The sequence below is a fragment of the Diabrotica virgifera genome, chromosome 10 (genome assembly GCF_917563875.1).
Source record: "Diabrotica virgifera virgifera chromosome 10, PGI_DIABVI_V3a".
In the NCBI taxonomy this organism is placed as follows: domain Eukaryota; kingdom Metazoa; phylum Arthropoda; class Insecta; order Coleoptera; family Chrysomelidae; genus Diabrotica; species Diabrotica virgifera.
Window position 1 is genome coordinate 67066473 of NC_065452.1, and position 19668 is coordinate 67086140.

The 19668-nt window shown below is 33.9% G+C and overlaps 1 protein-coding gene across 2 annotated transcripts in view; it reads right to left on the bottom strand.

Annotated features, from left to right (window-relative positions):
• The window catches only part of LOC114340580 (la-related protein 1B), a 241811-nt gene that overhangs the window by 10310 nt on the left and 211833 nt on the right, over nucleotides 1–19668 (bottom strand). For both annotated transcript variants that reach the window (XM_028291346.2, XM_028291345.2), the window contains 2 exons: nucleotides 12375–12517; nucleotides 7896–8090 (listed from right to left, as the gene is read on the bottom strand). In XM_028291346.2, coding sequence (XP_028147147.2) covers nucleotides 7931–8090; nucleotides 12375–12517 — 303 coding nt within the window. In that variant the 3' untranslated portion in view covers nucleotides 7896–7930. The remainder of the gene's footprint in view (nucleotides 1–7895; nucleotides 8091–12374; nucleotides 12518–19668) is intronic.

Here is a 19668-nt window from a genome sequence, read left to right on the forward strand (position 1 = left end):
TAGACGTCTGTAGACGTTCTGTTCGTCAACGTGTTAAACTTTAATTTAGGCATTTGGCAATCTCAATAATAATAATTTACATGAGTTTTTAAGCCCCGAAAATGCGTATTCTCGCATTTTTCAGATTTTAAATCGCTTATAACTCGAAAACTATCAACTTTTGATAAAAATGAAAAGAAACCTTTCCTGTTTGAAATGGCCCAGAAAACTAAAAAAATATATTTCGGAGCATAAAAGATGATTTTTTAACTTGCTTAAAAAAATTGTTTACACAATTTCTGCCCAAAAATATCACCCGGCACCTTTCTGATTTGATTTTTGAACAGGAATCTGCAAAGAAACCGAATCGGACAATTTTTCATACGGAAGCGGCCTCACAACATGGACTATTACCCAAAGGAATAAAAATTTATATTTATATAAGTTGGTGAAATGCTAATAAAATCATGTGTATGAGAACCAGTACAAATTAATATTAGATATTCATGCACTATCTTCGTACAGGATGAAGATGGGAAACATTTTGAATCCAAAGGATACTTAATAGACTGAGGATAAGTCAAACGAAGGGAAATCGAAACGCCAAACAATAGTTTATTTAAGAAATGTAACTTTATTACACAAACAATTGTGGCTCAATCCCATATAAACATAACACTAAGGATACATACTCATGTGCTCAGAACACATCTATCGACAGTCTGGGGTAGCAAACCTTCAGACAAAGGGTTAAATGGACCTACTTTTTATGGATTCTGAATCCCGAGAAAAGCTCCAGAAACTCCAAATGTCACTCTTTTTGTAGCTAGTAGCTACACCAGTAGCTACTCGCTCCAATGAAACAGGAGAAATGGAGATTCAGGAAGGCTTCCCTACATATGGAGGTTTAGGAAGAAGAACAATCTACTTCAGATAGAACCAACCCACTCGTAAGGACTACCGTCCAAGAGTGGAACAAGAAGGAATCATTGATGTTGCCCTCCTGCAGGAGCCTTGGAGGATTTGCGAGAAGATTGCTAGCTTATTAACTGAACAAGGTAAGTTTTATATACACCTAAAGCTATAAGGCCAAGGTCATGTATAATTCACAGTAATAGAGTAGATTGGACACTAATCCGGGTGCTCTGCACCGATGATATTGTTACAGGTATTCTAACTATAAACACGGAGGAGAGAAGAATCTGGTGGTGTGTTCAGCCTACTTTCCCGGTGATGAGGCTAGGTCTAGATCTAGCAAGCATTATAAACAGCATAGTTACATATTATCTAGGAAAAGGATTACACCTCATTACACGATGTGATGCCAACTTACACACTACATAGAGCAGCACAAATATTAACGCAAGTGGTATAATAATAATATCGTATAGCATTTTTGCCGGGGAGATCCTTTCGGACAGTTCCGGCGCCATTTACATCTTTAAAACCCTGTTTCAAGTAACTAGTGCCGATGTACACTAACCCAGGGGGACCGACGGCTTAACGTGCTCTCCGAGGCACGGTGAGACGGCTCGTGTCATTATTGGAAATGAAAATGGTTTGTCTTTGGCAGGGCTCGAACCCACGTGCACTGGCGTATCGAGGCCAGCGATTATGCCGTTACTCCACGGCCGCTCTAACGCAAGGGGCAAATCTATCTTATCTGAAGCTTTAATTATACAATATAGTAAACAAACCAACTCTTGTCACTATGGCTCGCAAAAAGGTGTTGGATTTAACACTGCACAAGCAAGGTAAGTGATACGTTAAAAAATTGGTATATGCTTGATAAACCCTCATGTTCGGATCACAGACATATGCGATTTGACCTTAATATATTTCCATAAAAAATTAAAGACAGAAATCCTAGAAATACAAACTGGGTAGGATATACAGTAGAAATCTCTGGTTAAAGTATGAACTTGGCATAGAGGCCATAAATTCGGCAGCAGAAAAAGTAAGCGTAGTTATTATTGTGGCTTATCATGAAAACTGCACAAAAAAAAACAAGGAAGAATATGGGCAGTAATACAGTCTGGTGGAACAACGGCTTAAAGAATGTAAGGTCGGAAGTCCGAAGTCTGTTCAACAAAGCCAAACGTAACCAAGAATGTAACCCAAGCGTTGGTGTTTTCAAAGAATGCTGCGAATATCATGGGTAGACAAAATTAGCAATATTGACGTCCTTGATAGGGTTAATAAGAGAGAAGAAATTATACAGACAATAATTGTAATATTAAGAGACGGAATCTTGAATATTTCGGTCATATAGGAAGAGGTCCTTGTTATAATCTACTGCGTTTGATTATGAGGGCAAAATAAAAGGTAAAAGAAAAAGAGATGTAGGAAGAAGATGAACCTCCTGGTTACGAAATCTAAGGAAATGGTTTAGTCAGCTCTAACCAACTATTTAGAGCATTTATTGATAATAGATTTTAAACATTTATGACATGTAGGTATTTTGCGTATATAATAAACAATTATAAGCTATTTATTTTTCTTTTTTGGTAACTATTCTTCCTTGTAAAAAATCTTATTTGTAAATAAAATGCAGATACGGCACTATTTCCGATCCAGTAATATGTCCGCTGCTCAATTAAAACGCGGTATACGACGTTTTATTTACAACTTTGATAAAAACATGATTTTTTTAAGAATATATTTTTAAATAATGTTCAACTAACATTAGAACATGTTTTGCGTTAAAAAGTTGTCAAAACATATAAAGTCCTGAGAAAGAACTTTGAGAGCCGATTTCTCGGTTTTAAGTTGGCTTCACATACCGCGTTTTATTTGAGAACGGCAGTACAGGTATAAGCTAACATTATGCAATAAAGAAATTCGGAAAGCAAAAAGGAATTCATGGAGATAGTTTTACGAGATTACACATATCCCGGCCTGCTCTCGAATCCATAAAGTCCTGGCAAAGGATGGTGCTACTATTAAAGAAGTAGGTTTTCTAAAGAAGGCTAATGGTAAATTTATGGGGATCATACACGAAAGTCTTAGACAACTCATAAACACGCACTTTCCGGTCTCAAAAATTCTGAATGATGCAGATAGGCGAACAAACAGACCAAAGGCCGACTCTTCCAAGTTCTATAGTTTGGGAACTAGCTATAGAAATCACAAGACCAAGCAGCATTAGATGGGCTATAAATAAATTTCAGCCATAAAGTATCCAGGGACAGATGGCATAATACACTAATCATAAAAAGTAAAGCATAATTTTTGAAACAGAAAAAAAGTTTAAAAACAATTTTTAATTTTTAGCAAAATATCTCAGCTCTCTAATTACATGTCTCCCATAAATTTCTATTAAATATTGTATTTATTGGGAATTAACCACAATTCGTTGTAATAAAAATTACATTTTAAGTTTATTTTTGACGTTTCGATTTCCACTCCAGAAATCATTTTCATGAAAAGAATATAAAATAAGGTTTATATTCTTTTCACGAAAAGAATATAAAATAAGGTCTTATCAATTGCCGCTTTCTTTGGACTAATTGACAGCTGACTTACTTGGTCTCAATCTTGCAAACGAATAGCCTTGCTAAACTGGCTTTGAGGAGCTTCCATACGTGTGGTATCAATACCTCTAATCCCATATGCAAAAGTAATTGATATATTACACTAATCACAAAAGTATCGCATAATTTTTGAAACAGAAAAAAGTTTAAAATTCATTTTTAATTTTTAGGAGAATGTTAGAAAACTCGTCTATCGCCTCCTTTAGATGTCTACAAACCTAAACTTACGTGCATTGAAATCGGCCCACTTAAAAATTGGGGCATTTTTGATGTCTCATATTTCCTAAACTTGTTGGCCGATTTAAGGTTGGCCGGTTGATTTTTTGAACATGTTATAGTCTGATTCTTTAACAATACCACTGTAATAATATTGTTGCTAAACAGGAAAATTTTCATTGTATACCGGGTGTACCAATCAAACTGTGTATTTTTCTCAAAGTTCGCATCACCCTGTGGAATATTCTAGCATTTATAAAACTGAACATTTATAAAACTCTGAAATTAAAACCCAACTATAGCCTCAGGTTTTCTTAACATTCTGTTTTTTGGTTCATTCGTTTATGTTGGATAATAAAAAAGTTAGGTACATTAACAACTAGACATGTTCTTCATCAATACACGGTGTTTTAAATAAGTGCGACAAACTTTAAGGCGTAATTGTGCATAAAAAATAATGACAGTTGGCTTTATAAACGTATGTCCGCAAATGTTTCGTTTCTGAGATACGGGATGTTGGATTTTTCTTACAAACTGACGATTTATTTATTGCTTTAAAACCAATTGAGATATGCAAATGAAATTTGGTAGGTTCTAAGAGATAGTTATTGCGGATTTTTTGACATAAAATTAAGAATTTTATATTCACCATTAGCGTGCATACAGGTAATATGATCGGTCATATAACTACGTTTTCAACCCACCAAATTTCATTGGCATATCTCAACCGGTTTTAAAGCAATAAAATAAATCGTCAGTTTGTAAGAAAAAATTCAACATCCCGTATCTCGGAAACGAAACATTTGCGGACATACCTTTATAAAGCCAACTGTCATTATTTTTTCATGCAGAATTACCCCTTAAAGTTTGTTTCACTTATTTAGAAACACCATGTATTGATGAAGAACATGTCTAGTTGTTAGAGTACCTAACTTTTTTATTATTCAACATAAACGAATGAATCCAAAAACATAGTATTAAGAAAACCTGAGGCTATAGTTGGGTTTTAATTTCAGAGTTTTATAAATGTTCAGTTTTATAAATGCTAGAATATTCCACAATGTGATGCGAACTTTGAGAAAAAACACAGTTTGATTGGTACACCCGGTATACAATGAAAATTTACCTGTTTAGCAACAATAGTATTATAGTGGTATTGTTAAAGAGTCAGGCTATAATACGTTCAAAAAAATCACTTAAATCGGCCAACAGGTTTAGGAAATATGAGACATCAAAAATGATCAAATTTTTAAGTGCGCCGATTTCTATGCACGTAAGTTTATTACATTTCAAGTGAAAGCGCGTTTTTGCCGAAAAAACAACAGTAAACAAAACATTGTTAAAATAGAATATTTATTTTGGACATATGTGTTCGAGAATTTGATCTGTGCACTATGTCTGCTTCAGTTTTCAATAAGGAGTTCTTACAAAAAATTAATAATTTAACATCAGAACAAGCAGCCCAAATTGTAGCAAAGTGTCAATTCGTTAGAAACAGATTAAGGAAATTTGGAATAAAAGCCAGAATGCCTACTACTGCCCCAATGTTAACGAGGGCACACCATATGGCACGTCTGTCGGTTCTAGAAAGTGAAAATCTTGACTCATCGGTAAAAAGAATATTAGCCCAGTTGTTAACATCCCAATCGACATGTTCTGGTGCAAACATTAAACGTGCTACATGATGTGCCCTCGTTAACAGTGGAGCAGTAGCAGGCATTCTGGCTCTGATCCCAAATTCCCTTCATCTGTTTCTAACCATATTGGCACTTATTCGAAAGTTACGGGCTGTGGAAATATCATTTCACAGTTAGTTAGTCTAGCTATAACATGATGTGTACGCAAATGTAAATAACGTTCACCTGCTAGGCTCGTGCACCTGGGAAGTCCTGTAACTGGTCTTCTTGTGTATCCTTCACTTTCTCTATACCTTCTTAAAGCACTTGAAACGCTGGATTAGTGAATTCCCATAACATCAGCAAGATATTGCTGCGATCGTCCATCTCCAATTAAATCTACAATTTAGGCTGCTTTTTCTGACGTAAAATTAGTCAATTTTTGTTGTGCTCATTAGTGCTCACAGATCAACTTCTCGAACACAAATGTCCAAAATAAATATTCTCTTTTAACACCGTTTTGTTTACTGTTTTTTTTTTCGACAAAAACGCGCTTCAACTTGAAATGTAATGGGTTTGTAGACTCTAAAGGAGATGATAGACGAGTTTTATAACATTCTGCTAAAAATTAAAAAGTAATTTTAAACTTTTTTTTTCTGTTTAAAAAATTATGTGATACTTTTTGTGATTAGTGTAATATATTAAATACTTTTGCAAATGGGATTAGAGGTATTGATACCACACGGATGAAAGCTCCTCAAAGCCAGTTCAAGGCTATTCGTTTGCAAGATTGAGGCCAAGTAAGTCAGCTGTCAATTAGTCCAAAGAAAGCGGCAATTGGTAAACAACTAAGGTTAAATAAAACCTTATTTTATATTCTTTTCATGAGAAGAATTTCCAGAGTGGAAATCGAAACGTCAAAAATAAACGTAAAATGTAATTTTTATTACAATGAATTGTGGTTAAATCCCAATAAATACAATATTTAACAGACATTTATGGGAGACATGTAATTAGAAAGCTGTCCTCCAAAGATATAAAATTAAAGAGAATAATCATGACTGATTAAGACAACATGAGAGCTGATCTAGACTTGAAAACACGAAGGTAAATAAGAGATTGTACGATGACATAATGTAATAGAACAGTTTAACTAGAAACCGCTCAAAATATGAGTTCAAAAAGTACTTCCTGAAATCGTTTTCCAGGTAGTTACTTTCTTAATCTGTTACTAATTCCCTATTTTTAATATTTAAAAAAAGGAATATTTTCAAGAATATTACTGCTAACGTATGTCCTAGAAGTTTTGGCACAAAATATTTATCGGATTTTTTTAACGAAGAAATTTATTTAAACTCTAGTTATCATAAGTTACAACTCATTACTTAACTAAATTATACTATCGAATTATGTGGAGCGGCCTATTCTGCTCCCCTATACGCGAATTTATTCGAATGTCTCTCATGATATACTGGACGGAATTCAGATCAATTTTCCTCAGTTTTTCGTAAATTAGCCTTCTTAATTGTTCTTAATCTTAGGATTCCTAGCCTCCATGATAAACCTTCCTAGACAGTAAAGCCCAAAAACCCTGTATTGGGCGAGCCTGCGGAGAGTTTGGAGGATTATCGTTTGTGGAAACAAATGGTATGTGGTGTTGTCGAAGCCAGTTTTGGGTATCTCTTCAGTAATAACATAACACTGGGTCTGGTCAAAACATGGTTCGTGGTTCGTGGACAAACTGTACCAATGTGGAAAGGCAGTTATCAATATAGCTTTGATTATTCAAAGCTTCACCCCTCACTCTTCTCACAAAAGGTCTGGATACAGAACCATACAAAAATTTTATCTCCAATCCATCGTTTCCCTTCAATTCAGGATTACTCAAAGTAAAATATTTTTCTTCATCTAAAATAACGAATTTTCATTGGCTAAGTGTATTCGCCTCAGTTGACGACAGCATCTTAGTATAAGGAGTTGTACTTGATAGTATTTGGGGCACTTACGTCTCTTTCGATATTTAGGACCATTCTTCCTCAATTCCAACGATATCGTACTCTTAGAAGATCTGTATTGACGAGACAATCTCCGAGTTGACATTCCTGGTTTTTTGCTCATCTTACCAACCTCTCTGACCTCTGTGCAGTATGTGCACGCGGTATTCCACTTTTTGGTAAGCTCAAACATGGTATTTCTAGCTCGCACTCCGCTATTGTTCTATAAATGATTCTGCGTGAAATGTTTTCATTCTTGAATATTCGACAGATTTCAGTTTTGGGTAACCACCCAACCAACTTGTAGATACTTTTTCTTATTTCTAATTTATACAATATTTTAAAGCAAAAACTTAAAAATAAATAAATCTCAGTTGACAGTGAACAAAATAAAGAAACTTTTGTTTCCAAAGGCAACTTAATCTTATTTTGTTTTTGTTAAAATTAAAGCCAATGAATTTTGTGCAAAAACTTTTAAGACATACCTTATTACTAATAATTCTTGGAAAAACATTCGCTATAAATTACGTTTCTGATTCAAAAATAATATAACTAACCTTATATTCATAAGAAAAAACGAAGAGCCGTAGACTCATTCTCTAACATCTTTCTGCCTCCATGATTCAGTACGTTGGCGAGTACTATTATTACGAATACGTCCGGAACCAAATGAATGAGTACGAGATCTGGCATATTTAAATCCTGAATCGGCGGGAGCGCTTGTTCCAGTTTGATGTTGCATATTTTCATTCCTACAAAATAAAAAAAACAATGTTAAGTATATAAATTTGTATTTGAAAAGGTACTTTAAGCTTGTATCTGAGTACTATACGTTCAAAAGTGATCATCCATACGATATCCATAATTGCATTTGTGATGTTACTTTGTACTGATCTAACCATTACGTTTTTTACATTTTCTCGTAGTCTATAATACCTGATATTCTGGACTTTAAATTGTTTTAAATTTACGCCCGATTGTAAACTGATTTTCTAAACACTGTTTACATTAATTTTTGATCTCCCACACAAGATAGCTTTCCTACTATAGGTTTGTTCCAACTCTATACAAAACCGTTCGTGAATCGTTACGCGCATGCGCAATAACGAATAATTCTGCGCAGTAACACATTTTTCGTTACTACGCATACTCGTAACCGTTCGAGAACGGTTTTTGTGACGGGTTGGAATAAACCTTATGTTATCGAATACATTTTTTCCCAAAAAGGTTTTTGTCATCGAACACATATTATGATTTGTTTTCACTATTAACAATTTTCAAAATGTTTTAAAAGGTCCTCAGTTCAATGACTAAAAAAAATCAACAAATAAAATGAAAGCAACTCATTGTTTAGCGTCATACCACCTTAATCGGCTTAATCGCACTAAAAATAATGTCTTCTAAAGGTACCTGCGTTTTAGTAATGTTGGCGACCACCATCTTAATCTATTCACAGCAACTTGAAATAGATAAATTGACGTTAGACCAGTCCATTTCATGAGATTGGTCAGCCAGAATATACGTCTACGTCCAGGGCCTCTCTTTCGCCTCAATCTTGCTTTGTAGGATCAACACTAATAGTCGGGATTTACTATTACGCATAATGTGACCGAAAGTAGAGCCAATTTTTTGTTCTTTACAGTTTTAATAATTTCTTTGTCTTTTCTTAGTATCTGGAGAATAGTTATGTTAGCTATCTGGTGTATATGTGAGACCCTTAATATACGTCGGTAGCATGTCATTTCAAATGTCTCTAATCATTTTATGCCATCTTCGGTAAGACTCCGGCTTTCTAATTCGTTGAGGAGGACACTGATCCTCCACGCCCAGATGGATGACGTCACTAGTATGATATATTTGCCAAAAAGTCATAATTTAAAAATAGAAATCGACCTGTCTCAGGATTTCTCTCTATGTTGAATACTGTATGTTGAATAACTTCGTAAGAGCTGCGATTTGGTTTGCCTCTAATAGCTTTAAAATTTCACCATACACTTTATCAGGTCCTGATGATCTCCCATATTTAATCCGCTTAATGGCCATAGTTACTTCTTCGTGCTGCATCTTCAAATAATTGTTGTATGTATTCTTTCCATCTTCTTAATTTATCTTCAATTGTAGTCAAAATCTTTCCTTCGATGTCTACAACTATGCCTGTATTGCGTTGTTTTCTGGAGTTCTGTGCCTCTTTAATATACTTTTGTACATATGGAAATCGTCATGTGTGCGTTGTAGTGTTTTAATTTCTATACATTCCTCCATCAGCCATGCTTCTTTTGCTCTTTTTATTTCCGCTAGTATATTCTTATGCAACTTTTTGTATTCATTGTCATTTCTACCTTTTAGTTTCCTTCGCCCTTCCACCATTTGCAATATTTTATCTGTCATTCATTCTTGCTTCTTATTTTTTAAGATGTGTGCGACAGTGTGGTAACACATGTCTTCATTCCGTTCCACTCTTCTTCTATGCCGCTAGTAGTGTCTTTAAAGCTATTTCCCCGAAATTCTTATTAATCTCTGTTTTTACTTTTTCCTGAATGTTATTTTCTTTCAGTAATTTTGGCCTCATTTTCTTATGAATTATTTTGAGTCGTATGTTGATATTTGCAACTAATAGACTACGAATTGAGAAAACATATGCACATGGATAAGTTTTTGTTGAAGTAATACAATTTTGAAAACTTTTGTTTATGTTGATACAATCAATTTGGTTTCTTATGATTTATCACCCGATGCCTTCCATGTAGAAAGCCTTTTTGGATGTAATTTAAAAAATTTATTCGTTACATCCATATCCGTCTCTTGGCAGGATTTTTTGACGGTTTTTTGTGCCAAGCCCATCGGTCTCCACAACATTCTCGATTGTACCTTGTCCTATTTTGGCGTTAAAAATTGCCCAAAAATAATGTAGAAAAGTAAAAACTTTCCATTATTATTAATGAAAAAGTTTTTTATTTCTGGTATTCATATACAGGGTGTTTGGTAAAGAATGGGCATAGCTTAGATTCCTGAGCTTAAAATAGGTCGATTTAAGCTAACTTACCTTAGTACGAAAGTTGATAATCACCGAAATACAGGGTGTCAAAGTTAAACTTTTATTTTATTTATTCTTGAATATTTCCTGACAGGCATGGGATAACAACACACAATTTGGTAAGCGGGGTTTTTTGGGATGAGAAATCTAAACTCGCCACCAAAAATGACGTATTACCAAGAGGGCGCCACATACGTCTTTCAGCGCTTATTTAATACGTTCAATTTTTTTTATCACCCACTCTATATACTTTTTGAGTCAAAAATTTTATTCTCTTAATATTTTTACTTAAAAAAGGTATACTAGATTCATCTTGCTAAACTCAACCGTTTTCGAGATAAACGCATTTTAAATCTGCGAGGCAACATAATTTTTTGCATAATATCATTGCAGTTACACCTGAAAAATAACTTAAAACCAAAAAAATTTTAAAAAATGTATCGCAAATTTCTTCAAATGGAATTTGCGATGCAATGACAAATATGATAACTGGCACAATTATTATGATTTAAAGTTGATTTTTCGGATACAACTACAAAGATATTATGCAAAAAATTATGTTGTCTCGCAGATTTAAAATGCGTTTATCTCGAAAACGGTTGAGTTTAGCGAGATAAATCTAGTATACCTTTTTTAAGTAAAAATAATAAGAGAATAAAAGTTTTGATTCAAAAAGTATATAGAGTGGGGGATAAAAAAAATTGAACGTATGAGCGCTGAAGGACGTATGTGGCGCCCTCTGGGTAATACATCACTTTTCGTGGCGAATTTAGATTTCTCATCCCAAAAAACCCCCGCTTACCAAATGCCGTGCTGTTATCCCATGCCTGTCAGGAAATATTCAAGAATAAATAAAATAAAAGTTTAACTTTGACACCCTGTATTTCGGTTATTATCAACTTTTGTACTAAGGTAAGTTAGCTTAAATCGACCTATTTTAAGCTCAGAAATCTAAGGTTAAGCTATGGCCCATTCTTTACCAAACACCCTGTATAAGCCGATGTTCAGTGGTTACTATTGTAACACAAGAAAACAGCGTAGGAAACTTGCAAAGGGTGTTGTTCTGAAGCTATTTCCTTGTGGCATTTTTATGATTAATTATTTATATGGGAAATAAGCCTATAAAAAGAGAAAAATCAAAGAAGCGGCTCTAATTATGCTAAATGAAACCAATTGTGTCGCAAATTCCTCGGTAGAATGCAGTAGGATGTGGTTACCCATACTGAAAGAGGAAGTCAATAGAAAGAAAATACCAAGATTAGTAAGTCAATAATATCGAGCTAGTACATATTTTATATTTTAGTATTACTTATATATCTAGTATTATTAATATTATTTATAATTTAAACATGTTACAAGTCAGAATTTGGTATTATTTTTTGAGAGTAAATTAATGTAAGACCAAATACTTACGATGTCGGGATAGTATCACAGGTTTTTCCTGGTTTTCCCTTGTGATTTACTATGAAGTCTCTAACGCGAGAATTTTACTGTCGTTGCATTTGGTTGTCTTTTTAAAGACATATCACATGCTATAATTTTTTATGACGGATATTCTTGAGTTGGGGTTAATTTCATGTAATCGAATGAACTATCTTTCAGTAAGTCGTCCCAGGAACGCAACTCATAAATATTGGCAATATCATTTTAAAGTCTTCTACTTTAAAATGTATAATATATGTCTGAATTGCCAATATAAATGAGTGAGATTAAATAAATTATTAGAAGAATTTTTTTTGCTTAGCAACAACACTTTAGTTTATTTTAGTAATATTTTGTATTTTGACAACGGCACCCGATTTGGGCGTCGAAACGTTAATAAAATTATTTTTTTCATTTTAATTGTGGCTTATTTCCCATATAAATAATTAATTGCAAAGGGTGATGCTCCCTAAGGGCTATTATAGCACCATTGATTATGACAATGTAGAGAAACTTAAAACGAATAATACTATTACCACATGAATTAAAATTAGTGAGTAAGAAAATTAATTTTGTGTACCTCTGGTAGCTCTGAGATGGGCGTCGATCACGTGCGCTGTTGGTCATTGCCGACTGACTTTCGGAAACACTTCTATTCCTTTTATTTTGTTTGTATTGGTTTCCTTTGCCATGGTGGGATTTCAAAATCTCATCAATCCTTGGCTAAAAAAAGGAAAACATTGATATTATTATAAACTATCAAGGGAATTCTATGATGTAATTTTAATTAAGAATCATCAAATATACTGTTAGTTTGTAATTAAACAAAAACCTTATAAACATCAATATTTTGTTATATAACGTGAATCTAAGAGTGACAAGATCCTAGACAGTGAGATTGTAAAACAACTACAGAAGAATCAACATATCGGAAATGACGACAAGAGATCAAATAGTGAATTCTTAAAGATGAGAACGAAAATGTATTCACAGCAGAAATATGAGAAAAAGAGTTGGAACATGAAAGGCATTATTATTTGGAAAAATATTCAGACACTGAAATTGAACTACATACTCAAAACGAAAGGAATTTCAGAATAAGATCTGTTAGTGGTCAAAATCCGAGAGAAAATTAAACAAAAGGAATGCTGTGGAATGGGTGGCAAACAATAAGTCTGACAGTCTGATAACTTTGTTCCAAATTACAAGGTTGCCTAAGAGTGAGAAAAATTAAAATCTGCATGATAAAATCAACACTAAATACATAACAAAAAAGGCAAATGATTGTGCATTAGAGAAAAATACAGAAATGGAGACCAAAATAACAAACGAGGAAATTGCTCAAGCATTAAAAAAATAAATAAAGGTAAAGCACCTCGACACCGTAAGGTACAAGAGGACGGCTTAAGTGTAAGTATAAAGGTAAAGCAGTTGGAGCTGATATCTCTGGAGAAGTGTGGAGAAACAAGGGGTAGACTTATATGTATGTTTAACCTTTCCGTGGCCGTGCGGGGCAACTTGGTTACCCCAGATGCGGTTTCGTCTTTATAACTTTTCAAAATATTTTTATTTTTTTTTATCCCTCCAGGTAATCTTAGAAAATATATTACTAAATCTTTTTTTATAAAAATGATCAAATATAATTTAAATTTTAAACTAAAATTTAAATTAACTCCTCGGGGCACACAGTGCCAGAAACCCCTGCCAGAGACATTCAACAATATACAAGTCGAAGATGCAGCTTTTGTGCCAGGGCACGTGATAGAAAGACTCAAATATCATGTAGTACATGCAGAAAAACAATTTGTACCATACATCGAGAAGAAAGTAAAACATTTTTATGCCCTGACTGTAAAAATCAGGAATAAAATCAAATTGTAATTACAGGTAAAAATAAAAAAAAAATGTAAATCTTTTTAATAACAAAAACAAATTATTTCAGTTACTAGTGCCTTTACAAACTTTCCAAACAATAATGTAAAATTTAAATGAATTATTAAAGTATTTTAGTGGGGTAACATAGTTGCCCCGCATGGCCTGCAGCGTAAGTTTTTATATCACGGTTCCGGAAAGGTTAATATAATGACAGTCGGCAAATGCCAGAATATTGGAGAAGCAGCATTTTAGTGGCGGTGTATAAAGGATATGTCCAAAACTAATGACCGTAAAACCACTTACACCATTTTATAGACAATATATTACGAGTCCCTAGAGTAGAGGTTCTGTGGTGGTTATTGAATAAGAAATGACTTTCCGATGGGTATTGAAGAATGTGTTAAATATGTTTATTAGAGGAACAATCTAGTGTTAGTATAGGTGTAAGAGATTGATACATTTTATGTATAAGTAGAATTGATCAGGGATCAGTATCTAGTAGATTTTAAATTTTAAAGGAGTCTTTTGACCTCATAGACCTTTCCACACTGCGATCTGAAAGATCTTCTGTGAATACTCTACATCTAGGTTTACATTTGATACAACAGATTTGGGATTCTAAGTTTTCAGTTTTTAATGAAATTAATGAATATAAACTGTCATTATTCATGATTATTATTCATTTTGCAATGTAAGAAGAAAAAAAGTCTATTAAATCTTTTCAAGTCTTTAGTTCTCGTGTGAGTCGGACGTGTCAATAGCCGGTGCTGACGAGTAATCTAAACGCTTTACTAATACGAATAATAAGTATCGATAATTATTCAAATAATATATAGACTAATAACTCGCGTTTTTGTTTCTATTTTTTAATTAAATGAGTGCGGACACGGGCGGTAAACCGCCCCCTGAACCTGATGGACCTCCCAATACCACCCTTAGTAGTCCAGATGTTGAAATGGAATCCCCTAGCAATTTTAAAGGTTTTAGTAAGGCTGAACTCAACCAAACTGTAAGTACTTCCGATCCTATTAAATCTAACGATGACAAACAAAAAGAAATTTTGAAGTATACCATAAATGACCGTGGACCGTTCCATATATATGTTGAAAATAAAGATAGCGATCTTAAAGGTAAACTGAATGCATTAAAAATTGGTGACATTATTCTTACAAAATTCCCAGAATTAGATAATAAAATAATTAGTATCGATACAATTGGCAGAAATAAATTAAGAATTAAATTTACGGATTCTAAAAACGCTAATTACCTTATCGACAAGAAAGACGATCCGGTTTTTGTTAAAAACAATTTGGATGTTTATATACCTAAATTTATTATTATTAGACAAGGTGTTATACGGGATGTCTCAACAGAATTCTCTGATGAATATCTTAAAAATAAAATTAAAAAATTCGAAATAAATTCTAATTTTGAGGTAGTAAACGTTTCTAGAATAAATAGAAAAACGGTTACCGATGATAAAATAAATTATGTTCCTACTAAATCGTGTGTAGTAAGCTTTAAAACACAAGTACTTCCAAAATACGTTACTATAAATAAGGTGTTGAAAGAAATTGAACCATATCAACAAAAAGTCCTGCTTTGTTTCAATTGTTTGCGATTTGGCCACCAGGGGAAGCATTGTAGGAGTAACTCCCGTTGTAACAATTGCCAGAAAGACCATAATACAAAAGAGTGTCAGGAAACAACATTAACCCCAAAATGTTTTAGTTGTATGGGAGACCACTTCACAACAAATCTTAAGTCATGTCCAGAATTCAAAAGACAGAAATTAATTAAAGAATGCATGACTAATAGTAATATTAATTACCATGATGCCAACAAACAAATTCCCCGCAAATCTTATGCAGACGTAACATCAAATAACATTATTAAAGATTCTCATCAACAAAATTTGCCTTCTTCTAATTACCCTCTTGTTAACCAAAGTTTAAATAGCTCTTCTGTTACTCGTCCATTCACATTTTCGGCCAATAGTAATCATAATAAATATACAGTCGTCAAATCTTCTAAGGGTAGCAAAAGGCAGAGACCAAATAGTCCTGTCTTAACACAGTCAGATCCAGAATACACATTTAACTTTAGACAATCAGGAACTAATATTCCAATTATAAATAGTCCTTCATATAAAAATAATTTAAATTCAAATTCTCACACGCTACAAACAGTCAAACTCTGATATTTTAGATATAATTTTTACTATTGTTACCGAACTTTTTAAAAAATTTAGGGAAACTAATAATCCCAATGTTACTAAACAAGACTTACAGCAAATATTAATTAGTAAACAATTATTAAACGTGCACAATATACCAACTACTTCGTCGTCTTCTCAGCTATAAACAAACTCAACATTTTACAGTGGAACTGCAGATCTGCAGTTGGCAATAAAGAAAACTTAGAATGTCTCTTAAATACAACAGAAACTACCATAGCAGCTTTGTCAGAGACCTGGTTCAAACAGGAAAGGTTTTATAACTTCCAAGGTTATAATATTGTTCGGTCAGATCGTATGGATGGTTACGGTGGGGTAGCCATACTAGTAAAATCCAATAGATTATTTTCAGAAGTCGTAGTACAGAAACCAGCAAGAATGATGTGTACATGCATCGAAGTGAAACTTCTACCTAATAACAAAGCAGTGTACATATTGTCAATATACATTAAACCAAAGACTCGGATAGAAGTAAGAGAATGGATACAATTTTTCGAAAACTTACCACGACCTTTTATAATTGCTGGAGATTTCAACGCTCATCATCTTTCTTGGGGTTGTGAGTTTAATGATGTCTATGGTGTTTCTTTGCTCAATGCTATTAATCACTGCATTCTTGTGTATCTCAATGATGGTGCACCCACACTTGTTACGTCAGGTAGGAAAAGTGCAATTGATCTGTCTATTTGTACGCAAGACATAGTACTTTTAATATCTTGGTCAGTCATACAGGATCCTCATGGATCCAATCACCTTCCTATATATATGAAGTTTAATAACTCTGACTCAGGCTTACAAACCTATGGTCCAGTTCACAACATATGGGTTCTTAAAAGAGCCAACTGGAATCTGTACACGACAACACTAGAGGAAATGAGCACCGCATGTAACTACAACAATTTCATAGACACGATAAACTCAGCTGCAAACATTTGTATCCCGAAAAGAACAATAATAAGAAATAAGTACTGGAAGCACAAACCAAAACAATGGTGGAATGAGACCTGCAACAACATTGCTCATAGGAGAAAAGAAGCTTTCAGATTATGGAAAGAAAACCCAAACATACAAAATTTACTTGAATTCAAACGAGTTGATGCCATCGCAAAAAACATTCAAAGAAACAAAAAGAATTCAGTGGAGGAAATATGTTGAGAGCCTAAATCAGACAACTCCCATCACTGAAGTATGGAAAAAGGTAAATAGTTTTAAGAATCGTAAGCAGCAGAATAAGTTACCTATTGATCTGGAAGCGAATTGGATAGAAGAATTCCATGCCACAATCTCACCAGACTGGGCAAAAGAATGCATAGAATACAATCAGTTATCTTTAAAAACTGTTCCCAGAAACAACTTGTACTTACTTGAACGTTTTGAGATGTGGGAATTAGAAAGATCGTTGAAACTATCTAATAATACTTCACCAGGCGAGGACAATATAACTTACTCCATGCTGTTTCACCTCCCATTTAAACATAAAAAGTCGCTGTTAGAAATCTATAATAGTATCTGGACTGGTGCAAGTCCTATTCCGGATAGCTGGAAGAACTATATAATATTACCTATTAAAAAGAAAGACAAACCGCTAGACCTCTCAAGTTCGTACAGACCTATATCCCTGGCATCTTGTATTCTTAAAACTCTGGAAAGAATAATAAAGAATCGATTAGAACAATGGCTAGAATTTGAACACATCCTACCAAACTCACAATATGGTTTCCGGAAATGTAGGTCCACTCTCGAAGCTATTACTGTTCTCGTTACAGATATACTGACAGGATATACAATAAAGAAACATACAGCTGCAGTTTTTATTGACCTTTCCTCGGCTTTTGATAACGTAAATTTAAACATTTTGTACCATAAGCTGACATCAATAGGAATACCTTATGAAATATGTTCATTTTTAATTTCACTATACTCCGATAGACGACTTTCACTAAAATTAAACCAAAATCTTCAAGGATTCCGAACATCGAATTTAGGACTCCCTCAAGGCAGCATACTCAGCCCGCTACTTTTTTTACTATATACAATGGACTTCGAAGTAAATTTGAATAACGTGAATATGATACAGTTTGCTGATGATATAGTTATCTACACCAACGGTACTACTATTTCATATTGTCAGAACATTTTAAACACAAACCTATGGTCAGTTAAGCACTGGTTAGATTCAAACAACTTAATTCTTTCTGAAAAAAAATCTGAAGTGTGTATTTTTACTAAAAAAAGGGACATAACTCAAGTACAGTTACAACTGGGACCATATCTTCTTCCAATCAAAAATTGTGTTAAATACCTTGGACTCTATTTAGACAGAAAATTACTGTGGAAAGATACCATCCACCATGCAATAAAAAAAACCGAGAACGCTATGAATATTTTGAGAGCATTCTGCCATACCAAATGGGGAGCAGATCCAAATACCGCTTTACTGTTCTATAAAACAATGGTTAGAAGTATATTAGACTATGGCAGTCACCTATATGGAACAGCAGCACATACTCACCGAAACAAAATAGAGACCCAGAAAAACACAAGTTTGAGAATATGTCTTGGTTATCTTAAATCTACCCCAATAAATATTATAGAAGTCGAATCTGTAGAACCTCCACTATCTTTCAGAAGGCAGCTAATTAGTCATAAATTTATGGCTAAAGCCATATCCAAAGAAGCCAGCTATCTTCGTAACATTCACGACCTCACTGTCCTAGTACTCACCAATCCATATTGGCACTCAAAAGCTACTCCACTCCTAGTAAACAGCTATACCACACTGGCACAAATCTGTAACTCCCTGTCAATCAACAAAACTATACCTATCTACACCGAACCTCCCCATGTTTTCTTTTCAAAACATATAAAAACATACTACCTGGACCCAAAAGAAAACTTTCTAGAAACCATTAATGGAAGATGGCCTGAACACCAATACATATATACTGACGGATCCAAGTTGAATGGAAAAGTAGGCTGTGCTTTTTATGACGCAAACTCTTCCCAATATTCACAAGTTCAAGCTACCAGATGAGTGTTCCATATATACCGCCGAAACAATTGCCATAGAAAATGCATTTAGATACGTCCAGTCGAGAAACACACAGAATCATGTTATATTCACTGACAGTAAAAGTGCAGTTGACCGAATAACAAACTTGAAATCATCGAAAAACCTTAACATAGAGGCAGAAATGTTAAAACTGAACTTTGAAGCAACAAAACAAAGGAAAACAATAACTGTAGTGTGGATTAAAGGACACTCAGGAATAAAAGGTAATGATGCAGTGGATACACTAGCCAAATCAGCCACTGACACAGGCTACCATCTAACCACCAATATTGTTCCATATACAGATCTTACCTCCAAGTTTACTTCACATTTAAAACAATTGTGGCAGCAAGAATATAATTCATCAGTCACAGGGCTTAACTATGTCGGCCATCAAAATAACATACCATTGAAAAGCTGGTTTCATGAATTAACAAAACGAAACTTCATTGTTACAATAAACAGAATAAGATCTAATCATGCTATGACTCCTTTGTACAAATATAAAATAGGACTGGATGAAAACCCATATTGTCCATGCGGAGAAGTTGGTGATATGAACCATGTAATCCTAGAATGTTCAAGAAATAAGAAGAGCATTGAATCATTTTTCGAAGAAATGGTAAATCTCAAATTCTGTTTGCCAACCAGTCTACATTGTATAATTTTTAGTAATAATATTAACTTATATCAATGTTTGTATAATCATTT